The 15756-nt window shown below is 53.4% G+C and overlaps 1 protein-coding gene across 3 annotated transcripts in view; it reads left to right on the top strand.

Annotated features, from left to right (window-relative positions):
* Nucleotides 1–6655: 6655 nt before the first annotated feature.
* Nucleotides 6656–15756, top strand: part of Scube1 (signal peptide, CUB domain and EGF like domain containing 1) — a 54750-nt gene continuing 45649 nt past the window's right edge. The window contains exons 1-2 of one of the 3 annotated variants that reach the window (XM_036208025.1): nucleotides 6656–6806; nucleotides 9240–9329. In XM_036208025.1, the coding sequence (XP_036063918.1) occupies nucleotides 6752–6806; nucleotides 9240–9329 (145 nt within the window). In that variant the 5' untranslated portion in view covers nucleotides 6656–6751. The remainder of the gene's footprint in view (nucleotides 6807–9239; nucleotides 9330–15756) is intronic. The other 2 variants (XM_036208023.1, XM_036208024.1) reach the window with 2 other exon arrangements.

Genomic DNA, 15756 nt, shown 5'->3' with positions numbered 1-15756 from the left:
CAATCATGCTGTGATAGTACTGCACGAGGGTACTCCATGGCATCGTGCTATGATGGCACTGCACGAGGGTACTCCATGGCATCGTGCTGTGATAGTACTGCACGAGGGTACTCCATGGCATATACTCTAGAGATGATGCATGGGGGGTATTCCATGGAACCATGCTATGATGGTGCTGCATGGGGGTATTCCAGAGGTATTTCATAGTACTCATACACATACTGCATGGTATTCCATGGTAATCTTCCAACAATGGAACTCCACAGAAGTAGTCAGTTACAAGGGCTAGAAGGTTGTGACTGCTCCCCTGTATGACTAACATAGTTCTAAGTATCTTTCCTATGTTAACTCTGGTCCTTGCACCAACCCTATCAGATTTAAGTGTTAGTCCATTTATAGACGAGGAATCTGAATTCCCTGCCAGGCTACATGGAAAGTGACAAGGGTCGACTTTAGACCCGGCACATCGACTCCCAAGCCTGGCTTCTCCTCTGTCCCCACTGGACTCTTCTACCCAGGATGTCAGTACAGACTGAAGTGTCTCCCTAACACATGGAGCTTGGCTAACCGCAGCCCCGACTTCTTCAACCCACCTCGGTTTACAGCTGGCAGCATAAGACCCTGGAGCCCTGAGGGGGGCCGGAGGCTGGAGGCCAGGGCAGCCTGCGCCTCCCTGAAGGTCTCAGCTTGGCAGATTGATTTCAAAAGCCTGGAGGGTGAGGGAAGATTTGAAAAGCCCCTGACCTCTGGCTGCCAGGACTGCCGGGGAAGGCTGCCAAGAGGTCTTTCCCACTCGGCGGGAGGCACCGGCTCAGGGCCGATGCTCACTTCTGACCAGAGGCTGCTGGCATGAAGGTGTTGACTGGCTGAAAGGGTCTTTATGGAACTCTGGTCCTGAGCAGAACAGCATGTTTCAATTACCAGAGTCATAACCCCCTACTCTGTCGGTTTGTTTAATGAAAGAAGGGCTTCTTAAACCTTAATGTTCCATGGCTGTATTGTCATTTTAATAGGCAAATACATAAAACCACAAAGCAATGTGTGCATGGAGCTACTGGCTGTGCCCAGCCAATCCCCAGCCTCCAACACACACATACACACACACACACTTCCTTTTCATGCATACCGTGCACATACACTTTGGCACTGAAAATTTCCTACGCTTCTTAACACAGACATCTTTTGCTATTGAGACCAAAAAGATGTGAGGCAAAAGGTAGAGGGCGGCGGTGACCCGCTCTGAACGGGAGCTTTGCTCTACAGTGCTGTCAGCTGGGTCCTATTTAGGCTCGAGGACTGCAGACCACTTTACCACCCAGGAGACCGCTTGGCTGCCTTTGAGGCCCACAGCGTGGAGCATCATTATTCTCTGGCAAGCTCAAATGTCAGCCGTGTGGCTGTCAGAGGAGGGAAACAGAGCTCTCAACTCTAAAAGCCACTGAAGGTTCCAGCTCACATGTAAAGGTGGCTCTTGCTGAGAGGAGCAGCAGGACCAGAGGCTGAACTGGGAGGTGCGGGGGTGGGGTGGGGTAGGGTGGGTCGGGGGGAGGGGAGGGGAGGAGGATATGGTGGGTGGGGGAGTGGGGGTGTGGGGGGTATTACTAGTTCTTTGAACAGTCTTCACAGTCTTGTTGATGGCTTTCTCCTGGCCCAGTGCTACCAGTACCTTTGCTTAGTGAACCCCAAAGTGCCCTGAGCTGCTACCTCTCTTCCATGCTGCAAGAGTCTGTCTCTAGCCTGTGGGTCTGCACTGGGCACTACCTGGTTACCTGAGCAACAGAGAGCCAGCATCTTGGGTGCTTTCTGTTAACCGGAGGGGCCTCACTAGAGCCTCAGCAGCTCATGGTATCACTAAGTGCATTTCATCGATGGGTCTCAGAGTGGTCCACACTGTAGGTCAGAGTGAAGGCAGAGCCCCAGAACAAGAGCCCTCAGACATTTTGCTTGGTTGGCTGTGCCCAGAATGTATTCAGACTATTTATGAAGAACCCACTCACTCCCAAGCTTGAGTCTGGGTCAACTTAAACACACACTCCTGAGACTCATAAGGCATGATCCACTAGCAGGGTGAGTCCTAGTGTAGACCCAACTGCACTGAGAAAGGTAGGCACCTATGCCTGCATCTTAGCACACAGCTGACCACGAGCTCTGACCATGGCCCTCTGCCATCCATTACTGCCTCTCTTCTTCTGGTTCCCAGGCTCCAGTCCAAGCAAAGTCTCCATCACAAGACAGACAAAGCAGATATGGACCCTCCAGCGTGGACTTGATGGGTCAGAAATGCCACCTTGGCCTGGATGCCACCCATCTGCAGCCATCTCACCTGACCCAGCTCCGCACCTCACCAGAAGCTAGGAACCAGGGCAGTTGACATAAGGCATCCGCAGGCCCTCAGTGATCTGGCAGGGTGGCGGTGCTGTTGGGACATGGCTGTTTATACTAGCAGGGAACAATGGCTCGCCAACACCAATGAATAATTTGAAGCAAATGCAAGACCATGTAAACATGTCTTTCCCTTGCTCCCAAATGGTAAAACCCCAAGATTAAGCAGGCGGGAAAAGAGAGCTGTCCCTCTGCACCCTTCTCCACTGTGTCCAAACAGGGCCTCACATCCTACCCAAGTAGGGTAGAAAGTCCTGGGGACGCTGAGTCCCTGTACAGCCTGAGGCCACACTCATGACCTCTTCCATAGACACTCTGCATCTCAAGCTCCCAAAGAGGACTCATGGGGGCTGGAGAATGATCAGCTGGTGTAGTTGTGATCACGGGAAGTCTGTCTACCACCTAGGCCAGATGGGGGTCACCTGACAGAGTACCGTGGAGAAACAGCCGCTTGGCTGTTCCTTGGAGTTAGCCGGCACACTGTGACCCAGCACAGGATGTATCCTATTATGAGAGGTGCCTTCAGGGATAGAAGGGAGTCCATACCAGGCATTGTGTCCCCTGGGGTCTCCTCAGAGTGTGGGGAGTACTGGGCCTTGTCTCCAGGGAGTGTGGCTGGACTGCTGAGTGTCCTCCAGGAAGCCCCTTGGAGCCTCGGGATACAAGCTTTCCTCTCTCTCTGTGGAATCATGATTGTTCTTACTGATGGACTGTGTGTTTGGGCCTGTGGGGAACTCTCTCAACAGTCAGAGGCATCATGATGCCCTGTCCCTGCACAGAAGGATGCCTGATGCTAGTTTCAGCTCCAGCTCGAACACTGCTCACTAGATCCACCCAGGAGCCCCATTCCCCCGGGGCTGGCTCCTATTACTTGTGGTTCTTAGAAGAGAACAGAGATCGGAAGAGACGATCTCAAAGCCCAAAGGATGAAGTGTTCTCCAGTCAGTGAGAACAACTCAGTCAGGGGTCCACAGGGCAGAGGGCAGTTCCTCGTTCCTCCTTGTCGCTGTGGCGTTGTAGAAGCATGTCCTGCCAGAGGAACCTGCTTCTGACTCTTGGAGAATGTGCACCTGCTTGCCTGAGCTTCTGTGGTGCTTGACCAACTCCATTTTAAAGGCCTCAGCTTTCCTCTATTCCTCCATTCTGGACAGAAAACAGCTGGACCACCATCCCCAGCCACTGTGATTCTCTCAGCTCACCTTCCCTGAACAGTTGCCATGAGCACCTGCTGTTGTCCCTGCCCCCAGGGGCTCATGTTCCAACCCTCTAGGCTATCTACCTGACTCCCAAAATGGAGGCACCTTCTTCATCCAAGTGTTTTGTGAACTTTTCCTAGGGAGATGAGAACAAGAGCCTACTCACCCTAGATAGTGACAGACCAGGGTATGATTTTACCCCGGTCCAACTTGGAGAGCCAATGGGTTTACTGGGCTTATTTATAAAGCATGAATGGCCTCAAAACAACCACGCCACCAGAAAGTCTCATGCCAGTGTGGATGCTGCCTTCCCCACAGCTGCAGACAGGATCTCCCACCTCATCCGTCAGCCTTCCACATTCTCTGTATTCTGTCACCGCCTCCGACCACATCTGGGGCAGAATTGCATACATCTGTTCAGATGAAGATGGCAGTTGCTGCTATATTCAAGGGTAACACGCTACAACATCTGGCCATGGTCAGGATGTGGGCCAGTCTTTCTCATTACCGGCCCGGTCTTTTCCATGGGATGGCAAAGACATGTATGCTGGTTGTCACCAAGGCAGGACAGAGATAGCCTAGGCCCTAGCCTGGCCCCACAGATGGATTCTTCCAACTTCAGAGAAGATACTTGCTACCTGGCCACTTTCAGAGCAGATGGGGGCTGAGTATAATTCCCCCAGTCCTCGTGCTATCAAGGACAGGAGCCAGACACAGCTGACAGGCAAGCATGGTCTCCAAAGACTTGTTCCATGCAGACACTAGCAAGAGGGCTTCCAGTGACCTCACTGGGCCGATTTACCACTATAACCCATCTGGCATAAGTGCCATAGGAAAGTTTGCCCACAAAACTCCTCCCGGTATCTGACTTGGCTGGAAGGACATGGGACAAGAGTCTGCAGAAAGCTAAGACCCCTACCCTAGTCACCACAGGGTCAGGAAAGGGCTAAGCACAGCCTAAGGGCATTTTCTGGTCCATAAATCCATAGCCCTACCCTCCCTGACAAGGTATAGAAGCCTAATTCTATGTCCTAGGCCACGGAGTTGGGGAAAGCCCTATAGCCTCCCCGGAAGGTGGCACTTAGGAGGTCTGGCTTTGGTTCTTTCTATGTGTTTTTCCAGGCATAGTTAAAGATGGCTTAGCAGGCCAAATCCCCTGATCCCATGTAAACCTAGACACAGTTGTGTGTGTGCATATGTGAGATCCCAGTGTTTCTATAGTGAGATGGGAGGTGGAGGCAGGAGAATGCCTGGAAACTCATAGGTCAGCTAGCCTGGTATACTCAGTGGCAAACAGTAAGAGACCCCTGCCTCAAACAAGGTAGAAGGTGAGGATCTGCATAAAGGACAAGGGAGACCTGCATGGACCCCAAACAAACTTGTATTTAGGAACCTTAAACCGTAGAGTTGGTCAGGAGCCCAGGCTAGCCCAGCAATCTCTAGACTGGTGGGGAGAGACTGCATGGCTCTGCACCCCAGTCCCTCATCCCATCAGAGTCTAGGGCCCTTTCCAGGAATGAGGATATTCCTTTATCCATCTTGGCCTTCCCAGAGCCCAGCATGCAGAGAGTGGGGGGAACTATCTGTGACGTTCTCACTGCCTCTTCCCAAGATGCCCCTGTGCCCACTCTGAAGAGGATTCTCCATACCCAAAAAAAAAGAAAGAAAAAAAGAAAGAAAGAAAAGAAAGAAAGAAAGAAAGAAAGAAAGAAAGAAAGACAAGAAAGAAAGACAAAGAAAAAGAAAAGAAAATGTCCAATTGGGGATTGACCCATCCCCTGGGACCTATGCAGGCCCTGCTCCTAAGCCCTGCCTTCTGTCCCCAAGAAGGAACACTGGACTGGGGAACACCAGCTTGCTGCCTATCGCCACCATCCCTGAGTATGCGAAGGACAGGCTCCAGGGAGGAGAGCCTGTGGGCCATCTGACTGCCCTGGCAGTTGGGTCAAGAGGAGGACACTGCTGAGAAGCCCTGGCTGCTGAAGACAGTGTGTGAGATGCCAGATAGATGCCCACCCCTGTCCAGCAGCCATTCTTGTCCTATACTCACCTCCACTGATTCCCCCCCTTGCCAGCTGTCTGAATGGATCTGCTTAGTTAGGATATGATTAAGTCAAGCTCTCAGATCCGGGATTTGGTGCTCCTCTAAGCAGGTCTGGCCTCAGACTGACTTTCATAAGTAAATAATGTGTGTAGATAGACTATGGAAAACCAGTCAAGGTCTCCATGAAGACATGCTGTCTGGGCATTCAGGCGATAGCTAGCTTGGCCAGCAGCTCATTGCATGATAAAGTAGAGTCTCCAAGGGCCCCCTTGCAGGAGAACTGACTCAGATCCTCATCCTCTTCTGGCGTCTCCCTACATTTTCGTACAAATAAACTCGAACATCAGTTTCCTACTGCAGACTGGCTCCTTCTTGCTCGGTCCCTTTCCCATGGATGCAGCTTGCTGCTGCCTCTATGGAGCGTCTGGACCGAAGGACCCTAGATCCTCCAGCCAGAAACATCAGCAGCCACACGGTGTAGGTTGCTCTTAACACCCCAGATGACATGAACTTGCTTAAGTTCTGTCTACTGGGGATAGCTGAGCTCCACAGTCAGTGCTGTGAGGGAGCTCACAACAAGGACGCACGAAGAGTAGTGTCCATGGGGACATCCCTCCACCTGTGCCAAGACACAGACAGCAGACAGAGCTGTGCAAGGGCTAAGAAAACAAATGCTTCTTTGAACCACGCCTGTCCTCTCCCGCACAACTGACCCTGTACGTCTTGGTGTAAACAGGCGTGGGTCCCAATGGGACTGATGGGGCTAAAGTGTCTTGCACGTGTTAGCCTCTCTCTCCCTTTCCCAGACCCTCCATCTCTTCATGCATTAGTTATGGGAAGCTCAGAGTCCACTCTTGGGCCCACCTCTAGAGACTAGCATTTCTATCTGGCCCCCTGGAGGGGCTCATTGACAGAGATGCAAGCCTGTTGCCTTTAGTCCTCAAAGGACTGTTCCCTGGCCACCTCGGGCTCTTGCTCCCCCCACAAAAAAAAAAAAAAATTCCAGTAAACTAACCGTTTCTGTTGTTCTGTTTATACACCCGTGTGTACACTTTGGGACTAACTAGTAACCTGTAACTATGGAAATGGAGGCTGTCAGCACAGCTGCGAGGACACAGACGCGGGCCCCATGTGTGGCTGCCACCAGAAGTACGCCCTACATGCGGATGGTCGGACGTGCATTGGTAAGTAGGTACTGTGATGGTCATACTGCCCCTGCAGGTACCCTGTGTGGTCCCCCTGTCTTGGAGGAAACAGAAGGGAGACAAGAAGAGGAATCACCCACCCATAAGGCCGATGGGGATGGCAGGCATCCCAAGGGCCAGCTTCTGTGAGCATTTGTCCTGGGTCCCTCAGTATCCTGAGACGAAGGTCTCTAGGGTTGGGTGTCCCTAGCGGGGGTTGCTGCTTGTCCTCAGCACAGGGGATTGTCTGCAGCAGTGTGCTTCAGCTTGGGGACATCGTCTGTCCCTAAAGCACTGGTATTTCCTAAGGTGAAAAACTCTTGGCCGCCTCCCTGAGTCTGTGTGAGCACTGTTCACAGACTTGTGGAAACTGAGTTTCCTAACACATGGCTCACTGTGGGGGTGCAGTGTGCACCCTGCGTGGGGGTGGACGTGCGTGCTTGGGACTGCTTCTCATTCTGAGCTGGAGGGCCCGGACCCTGGGACTTCCTCACCCACCGGAAGTCCTTTCTCCCTCAGCAATGCTCCTGTCCCAGCACCTGCTTGCTCCGTGGAGTCCCGATTGAAACTCAGCAAGCCCGTGTCCTCAAGGGCAGCTTGAACGTTTGTAATTATTATATGCAGTAATTGCTAATATGTTTTTTTTCTCCTGTTCAAAAACAACAGCAAGATTTTTTTTTAAGTAAGAAAAAGGAATTTCAGACTTCGGAGCCAAGGGTCTACTTGCTAGGACCCAGCGTGAGTTGGTGGGATCACACTCACTGATTTCTTTGAAAAGGCTCCATTTCTTAGGAACAACTTGAGGGGTGATTCCTGAGGGGCTTTTGAGTGACAGGAAGGTGTTTGGTGAACCCATGTACGCACCTGTGTAGCTGCTGTCTTTTCCCGTCCCCTCTTGCTGCTCCTTGGTGTCTTGGAAAGCTGGGTGCCGGGCCGCGCAGGGATCCCAGGCCATCCCCTCTGTAGCTGGGGGATGTCCTGCTGCCTGTGGTGGCTCTCCCTCCTCTGTGTGGCCTCTTCTCTCAGACAGCCATTTTACTTTTTTTTAATTTCATTTTACCTCCTTCCCGCTGCTTCTCTCGTGATGGTCCCTGATTGCCTGCCTTGTCTGATAACTGACACTCATTAATCATCTTTCAGAGCCAAAAGCCAAAAACCAAACCAACCCATCACAAAAAAAGTAAATTAATGAATTCAAAGCCAAACCAGGTCTCAGACCAGTGTGTCTCTATTGCAGCCTGATCCCATCTAGAACTTTCTGTCCTCTGACCTCGCTCCCTCCGCTGTCCTGCCCAGAGCTCTCTGAGACACTCTGGGCTTCCCTCTGTCTTGTCTGTTCAAGTCTCCCGTGTCCAGTCGAGCCTGCCCTGCAGCCACTGGACCAGCACAGACAACTGCCGGGCATATATATAACCCTAGCCTGGGTCTGACCCTTCTCGTCTGTCCTTCCCGCTCATCCTTTCTTATCTGATTTTTATAATTTTTTTTTAATGTGTGCTGCATGTGACAGTCCCTGCTTGGATCTCTTTTCCCCCAAGCCCACACTTCCTGTCAGTCCCCTCTCGTTAGAAACTATCCCCCTACCCAACTCCAGCCACTGTGTCTTCAACTCACGGCCAGGATGAGAAACCTCCTGTCCCGCCTTGCTCTCCGTCACCAGGTCCCAGCGAAGCGTCTTGGCACAGCTTTGTGCCCAGTGGCTGGAGGCTCCCCTGCTAGCCCGAGCCATCACCCTCCTGCACGCTCCTAAAATGACTGACCCTTCTCCACGGTCCCCCTTTGAGCACTTGAATGCTTAGCTCTGGTCCTCTAGACAAGCAGGCAACCAGTGCTGCCCAGATCCCCTGGACTTTCTGTCTGTCCAATGGGATCCAGTGTTCTCTGTGTGTGCGTGTGTGTATGTTTCTCTGTGAGTTGTGTTCTTAACTCTGCATGAGTGGCAGCATCCTTGTAACAGGGCATCTGCTGTCCCGGGTATATCCATCACTAGACCTCGCAAACCTATCTATCCCCTTGTCCTGTGCTTTGCCCTGTACCTGCTCAAGCCGCAGGGACCTGTAACCGCTTCTCTCTGTGAGCCCATGCTGTCTGCCTCTGTGTCCTCCACACAGGCTTCCTGCCGACCTTAGCCACCTACCCTGCTGGGCTGCACACAGACCCTGCATCTCCCCACCCCCCAACTGTGTCCAGGTCGTTCTGTGACCACCTTTCTTGTCTGCATGCCATCCCTCCCACCCGTGCTTCCTCTTTGCTTTGCCCTGAGCACACCCGCCTGAAAGTTCCTGGGATTAGCCCTTGGCGAGGGCACCGTGCTGGCCCGGCATGCTGTGTTGGCTTTGTGTGCGCCACGCCAGGAGGCTGACTGTCTTGGGCCGCGGGAAGTGGGCTCTCATTAACCACCGGCTCCGTGTTTGTCCCTTACTTGTGTTCTAGAGAAGGATGAGGCTGCAATTGAGCGTTCTCAGTTCAATGCCACGTCAGTAGCTGATGTGGACAAGCGGGTGAAACGGCGGCTCCTCATGGGTAACACTTTTCTTCCACTTCCTTTGTTCTCCTTACCCCGTGGGGTGCGTGGGGGACTGTGAGTGAATGCTGGCCTGGGGGGTTACTGGTGTGCGGTCTTGTGTGTACATGCCAGCTTTGGGGAGTATGAGAGCCTGGGCACTGATGTGTGAATGTATGGATGCCGGCGGGGAGGTATGCTGCTGTGTGAGCCTGTATGTGTGCTAGCATGTGGATGTGTGTGAGCATGAGGATGTTCGTCCGTGTGGTACGGGGTCTCCATGTGTTGTATGTGAATGTGGGGAGGCTCCACTACAGATGCGAACTCATTATTTTCCTTTTTAAGAGGTTTTTTTTTTTGCCCTCCATCAAACACGTTTATTTCTTTGTATACTGTAGCACCCATGTCCAGTGGCCTGAGTGCATAAGCCTCCTCCGTTCACTTAGAAACCCACATGCACATTAGGCTCCCAGGATCAGCCACAGAGGCTCAGTGGCCACTGGGACCCTGGCAAGAGGGGGCTCCTGTGCTGCATGGTCCTCTGACCTTGCTCTTGGAGTGTCGGGGGAGGCTTGCTGGCAGGGTTGCTCTTAGACCGGCCCAAGGAGAAAGAGAAAGGAAGAAGGAGAGTGTGACCACACTTGACAGCAGAGTGTAGACAAGACTCGGGGTTCCGCCTCTGCATTTGCTCCTTTTCCCGGCCCGTCAGTAGGTCCGTCCCCCCCCCCAGTTAGGTTGCTGGCATGTGGGCTGTGCCAGCTGACTGCACCTCCTGAGCACAGCTGCAGCCACCAGGGTTGTCACAACCTGCCTCCTGGCACCGTCAGGCTCATACAGCCTTGGTAACTGTACGGTTGGGTAGAAGAATCCCTATTCCTCAGAGGAAGAGACTGAGATGCCCCCATGACCCCACGTTGCTGAGCACCATTAGGGATCGTGGCCACATGGGTCCTGGAGGGCAGAGCCTGAAGGTCGTAGAGAGGTCATCTCCTTTTGTAATACTAATGTGGAGGCCCCACCTGGAAAGCACATGAATTCCCAGTACTTCTCTCTGAAATGGGCCCCTGTGAAAAGAGTTATCATGCTCTAGGACTGCAGACCCTAGCTGGTAGCTAACCCCCTGTGAGGCAGGACAGCTCCCAGATGATGTGAGTAGGTGCAAGGTCTGGAGGATAGCAGAGGTGACCGTCCCTGTTTTGTTTCGTACTTGTCGGAACACAACGTGGGCATCACATTCAGAGCCAGGCCATGTGTGGAAAGCCAGAGAGATGGGAAGGGGAGGCAGAATTGAGTCAAGTGTTGGCCTCAGAGAGGGAGTGTCGGCATACTGTCCTGGGAGATTCTAAGTCCGGAGGTGGTGTGAGCCCTCTGAGATCCCAAGATGGGAGGGAGGGGGGGATAGGCCAACGGGTAGCATCTGGCAGTGGGAGAGGAAGATGAGGGACAGGAAATTCCATGACAGGCCAGATCCTGGGCCAGCGGGCTGCTTAGACTGTGCCTCTGACCCCAGTACTGACCAGCTGTCCACCAGAGGACCAAGGTGAGGGTGATGTAAGAGAAGAGAGGGCACGGAGTATTCAGAGTCTACTGGAGTCACATGACTGCCAAGGTGACCATGCAGGTTTCTTCCAGCCACTGCGGATGGGTTTGTTTGGGGGGTGAAAATGCTGGAGGAAGGGGGTTCACCCCTCAGGAAGCAATGGTGAGGGAGTAGCTCTGCCCCCCTCCACTTCCTACCTTGCCTCTCACCCTGGCTCTCTGTGCTCTGTACACATCTGGAGCAGGCTGATTCTCAGGCCCAGAGAACTTCCTTTCCCTGTGAGTGCCGGGGGCCATAAATCCCTCTGGCAGTGGCTTCTCACCGTGAGCTCCACAGTGGAGGTGCAGGATTGAGACCACACGCGCCACTCTAGCTGTTAGAACCAGGAACTCTCCAGGAGAGATTCTGTGCCCTGACCACGGAAGCCACATCCTTTAGATGCCTACAAGCCCATTATCAACCTCAGAGTTGTGAGCCAGAGCCAGGGAGCACACAAAAATCCAGCGGATACAACACACAGAGAGACCTGAAGCCCTGGGCACATGTCAGTCTCCAAGCCTCTCAGCTCCTTCTGGGGACCTTCTTACTCTTTGCTCGAGCTGTGGTATTTTGACTACAAGGGTCCCAGTTTAGAGCCTAGAAGTGACCCAGTCTTGACCCAAGCCTGTCGCACACTCATGCAAGGGTGCTGGTGGCCTTTCAGGCTCCGAACCCCTACTTCCGGAAGCACCAGACAGGGCCGGAAAGGCCAACTGACCCTGGTGAAATCCATGTAGTCAAGGGAGGCCACAACGCTCCCTTAGGGACAGAGGTGACCCCATTCCTGGTAGGACAGTAGGGTGCTACCCACTGATTGAGGGAGAGCCCCAATGAGGCCATCTGTATCCTTCTGGAGGGGGTAATGAGAGAACCCCAAGAGACCTAGAGTCCATTCAGACCGGACAGTCTAAGGAGGCCTCCCAGCACAGGGTCTGCAACACAGTGGCAACCCTTCTTGCCACGTGGGTTCTGAGTCATATAGTAGGTGGTCCAGCCAAGGCTGAGAGGACTCTCTGTTAAGGCACAGTCCATAGTGGTTCTCTCATTGATCCAGCCCAGGACCCCAAAATCCTTGCCCATACTAGAAGCTCTAAAGCCAGTCCCACACATGTGAGACTTACTGGGCAGTGTGAGCTATGGCTCTCCATCAGTCCTTACAGCGGTACCCACCTTTCCTGACAGCCTAGTGTCTTCAGTCCCTCTGCTCAAATTTTCTCTCCTCTACAGTGCTGCTCTCTTGGGTCCCGCAGACCCAGGGGCATCTGTCCCACATCGTGAGTACAGGACCTCAGTCCCGAGGAGGAAGTAAACACACTAGGGCAGGCTCCTGAAAGTTACCAAGTCCAAAGCCAGTCACCAATCACAGAATGTACCTGAGGCTCAGCAGCCTTCAAGTTCTAGTTATTCGCCCAAAGGCACCAAGTAACAGAACCTACAGCCAGCCAGCAGGGTTCTGCAGGGGCCCTCAGGAAAATAGGGTGCCTGTCCCTCCAGGGCAGTGCCCCCAGCCTTGCACTCTGTCCAGGCTTCACTAAGAGCTGGGTGTTGGCATGGTTGATGGATAAGGACACGGAGAGAGAGGAGCTGAGAAACCTCCTGGACTGTCCTAGCTGACTCTGCGCCTGTCACCTGACTCTTTCGGGCCCTTATTTCTCTAGGAGCCTGTCCACAAATGGGTGCTTGATATGTATAGATACCAGAGCATATGGGACACTGCCTGGCCTGGGGGGGGGGAGTTGGTTTTACAGTGACAGGTGTCCCCTAAAGCCTTACCTGTCCTTCTTTACCTGAAGAGCCCTCTTCATAAATGTTCCCATTGATGGCCAGAATTTTGGTCCTGCCCCAGCATCCATGATTCCCTTGATCAGCAGCCACTGCATAGGCATGGCCCAGAGGTGCCTGGACCTGGAAGAGAGGTGGAGACTTGGGCCCTGAGGAGGCCAGCCTGTGAGGCCCCTGGGCGTCACACATGCCAGAGATGTTTCTTGGGTCCCCCCTGCCACAGACTTCTGTGAATTGGGACTTGCACAGCATGTACTCACTAGAACTGTCATGAAGATGATACTATTTTTCCACCTGTAAAAAGTGCCTAGCATAGCACCTGATCCAGTGCCAGCTGCTGATATAGGTGGCCAGGGTACAAACCCAGAGGGAGAGGCGGCCGGAAGTTTGTTGGGCGAGCCGGCAAGGTGGAGCCAGCATCACCCTCGGCTCTGCCCTGTCCTCCCCTAGCCCTGTCTCCCCTGCTCTGTCTCTGCCCTCCCACTTCCCCAGCCCAGGCCTCTGGTGCCTGAGGAAGCTGCTGAGGTGGGTGTAGGAGTAGCTTCATTTGTGGGTGTGTCTGTCTTCTCCTGCCCTTACCCAACCAGCCTCAAAGGAGGTGGAGTTTGAGAGCGTGGTGGGCAGGACAGCACCCCAGGGTTTGCTGCATTGTGGAAGGTCCAGGAAGTGGTGGGGTGCTGGAGAACTGTGAGATAAGGAAAAGTAGAGGTGACCCACTCCTTAGGGGTACAGACTGCCCCTCGCGGCCTGAAGCCTGAAAGTTCACTCCACTCCCCCCCCCCAGTTGCCCACTCCCCATGGGCTCTCTCCAACCAGGAGCTCTATACCTGCTCCTGATTTTCCTAGCCCTACATGCCCACTCCCCTGGATGGCCCCTTGCCTCTCTGGGTGTTAACCTCTTCCTGTCCTGGGCTCCCTGCCTCAGTGGGTCCCACTCACCACCATCACTACTCAGTGCTACTTAGGGTGATTCTGACAAGGCTACCTCAGTCTTTCACCCCTCACCTGACCTTCCCCATGTCCCCATTCACACCCCTACCAGGCCACAGTCCAGCTCTGCACCAGCTGTGTGCCCCTTCTGTGCTAACTGTGGGGGACCAGCCCCCACTTTTACGACCAGGGTACTCTTGAGTAGGGAGAAGTGGGAAATATTTAGATAGAAAGAGATACCTAGCCAACGAAAGGAAAGACAGAAACACAGGATAGCCTTGGGAGGGCCTGGGTTAAAACCCACCAGCCCAGAACTTTATTCAAAAGGCTTTTTATAACAATGCCAAGGGGTGAGGCAAACAAACAAACAAACAAACAAACCTCCCCCTGCTAGATACAAACAAGTGTAGACCCTTCCAAACACCTGGTACCTAGGCCCATGGCCCAAACATCCTCTTATGAAGCTCTGCTGGTAAAGCCCCTAGGAAACCTCAGTAGGCTCCAACAGCTAACAGGGCCTAACTGCCCACAGAACTCCAGAGAGTGGGCACCGAACCGTTGGAAAGGATCAGGTGACCAAGCTACACCCAGGCCACTGGACTAGTCATTTGGGACCCTGCACCCATACTGCTCAAAGTCATTTGGGACCCTGGCTGTGGCCTGAGTCCCTCCCTTGATTTGGTCATACAGACATCAGGGGCTGATAAGAGTTAAGTTAGTGGTGATATACAGCTGTCCAAACAAAGAGTAGACAGAGGTACAGAGTCCTGGCAGGGTTTACCAAAGGAAAGAAGGGGGGAAAAAAAACCCTCTGGCTGACCTCCAGAGGTAAAGAAACTGGGTCTTGAAACATAGGAGCCACACATTTCTGGGCCTGGAGACCAAGCCTAGCTGGAGGACACTCTGCTGTCTAGCAGCCTGCTGAGGGATGGCTTAGCTGGGTGAGCCTCACAGATAGACGGCAGCCCTACCTCAGGCCCTTTCTCTCATGTCTCATGTTCCATCCATCATAGCAGGACCAGGAACTTTAACACTCAGATTCTCCTAGACCTCAGCTCTTTCATGATTTTTTTCTGGCCTGGGCTTGTGCCTGCTTCTTACTGCACGCCACAGTTCTCTCCCTTGAGGCCCCGCCTCCTCCCCGTCACTCATTACAACCATCTTCCCTGGCGCACACCATAGAGCTTTCCTCAGCTCCTTGTCCCCTTGGAATTTGACCTGTGGCCCACCCCCAACCTTCTGAAATAGGACCTCAGAGGCCTCTACCATTAACCACATTGCCCATCTCCAACCCCTGATGTGCTCTGGTGGCTCCGTATCGCTACGGGCCACTAATGGTGCCAGATAAAGAGCACAACCCCTCCTCCACCCCACTCTAGTGAGCCTCAGTGTAGAAACAGACAAACCCATGAGGCTCGCTCCTCCCAGCCTACCTGCCTGGCAAGGACATGGCCTGTTCCCCCAGCTCCAGCTGCCCTTCTGCATATCTCTAGCCAAGTCCCCCGGAACCGAGTGTGCAGGCCAGAGTGGGTGGACAGTCTTTAAAGTCTTTCTCCAGCAGGGTTCTGAGACTGGCATGGACAAAGCCACAGGGGTTGGGGTAAGGAAAAGGCTTCAGGTTGTGCCTCCAAGATGGAGCTTGCTGCCAAGGATGTGTGGCTGTTCTTACGGCATGGAACCCCATGGCTAGACAGAAGTCCAGCCACACGGCAGGGGCCCCTCCTTCTAGTTCATTCTGGCCCAGCTTCTACAGTCAGATATGGCCTCCATCTTGGCTTCCCAGGCACCTACTAGGGCCACCTCACATTCCTGAGCTCCACTTTCCCTTTTGGGGTGAGGTGGGTGGGGGCTGTGTTCCCAGAGGAGCTTGGAGGAGCTTGAAAGAGTCCCGTGTGCAATTTCTGGCCCTGTGTGTAGCCTAGAGCAGGTGCTCAGGTACAGGCACCTGTAACTTTCTGTCTCCTCGGTGTTTCCACTTGGCCAGGTCTATGGAATACCAGTGGGGAACCAAACCTGAGGCAGGTCCAGTGGTGAGGCAGAGACCCAGGGCCTTGCTTGGCCTTGGTTATCTCTTACTGCTGGGCTGGTGGAACTAATCTAAGGAAGCATGGGATTACCAAAGATCAGTCAGGAATTCATAAACTGGACCCTTCTTC

This window comes from Onychomys torridus, chromosome 16 (assembly GCF_903995425.1).
Source record: "Onychomys torridus chromosome 16, mOncTor1.1, whole genome shotgun sequence".
Taxonomy (NCBI): Eukaryota; Metazoa; Chordata; class Mammalia; order Rodentia; family Cricetidae; genus Onychomys; species Onychomys torridus.
The sequence above is the reverse complement of the archived record's forward strand: the minus strand, read 5'-3'. Positions and strand labels throughout refer to the sequence as shown.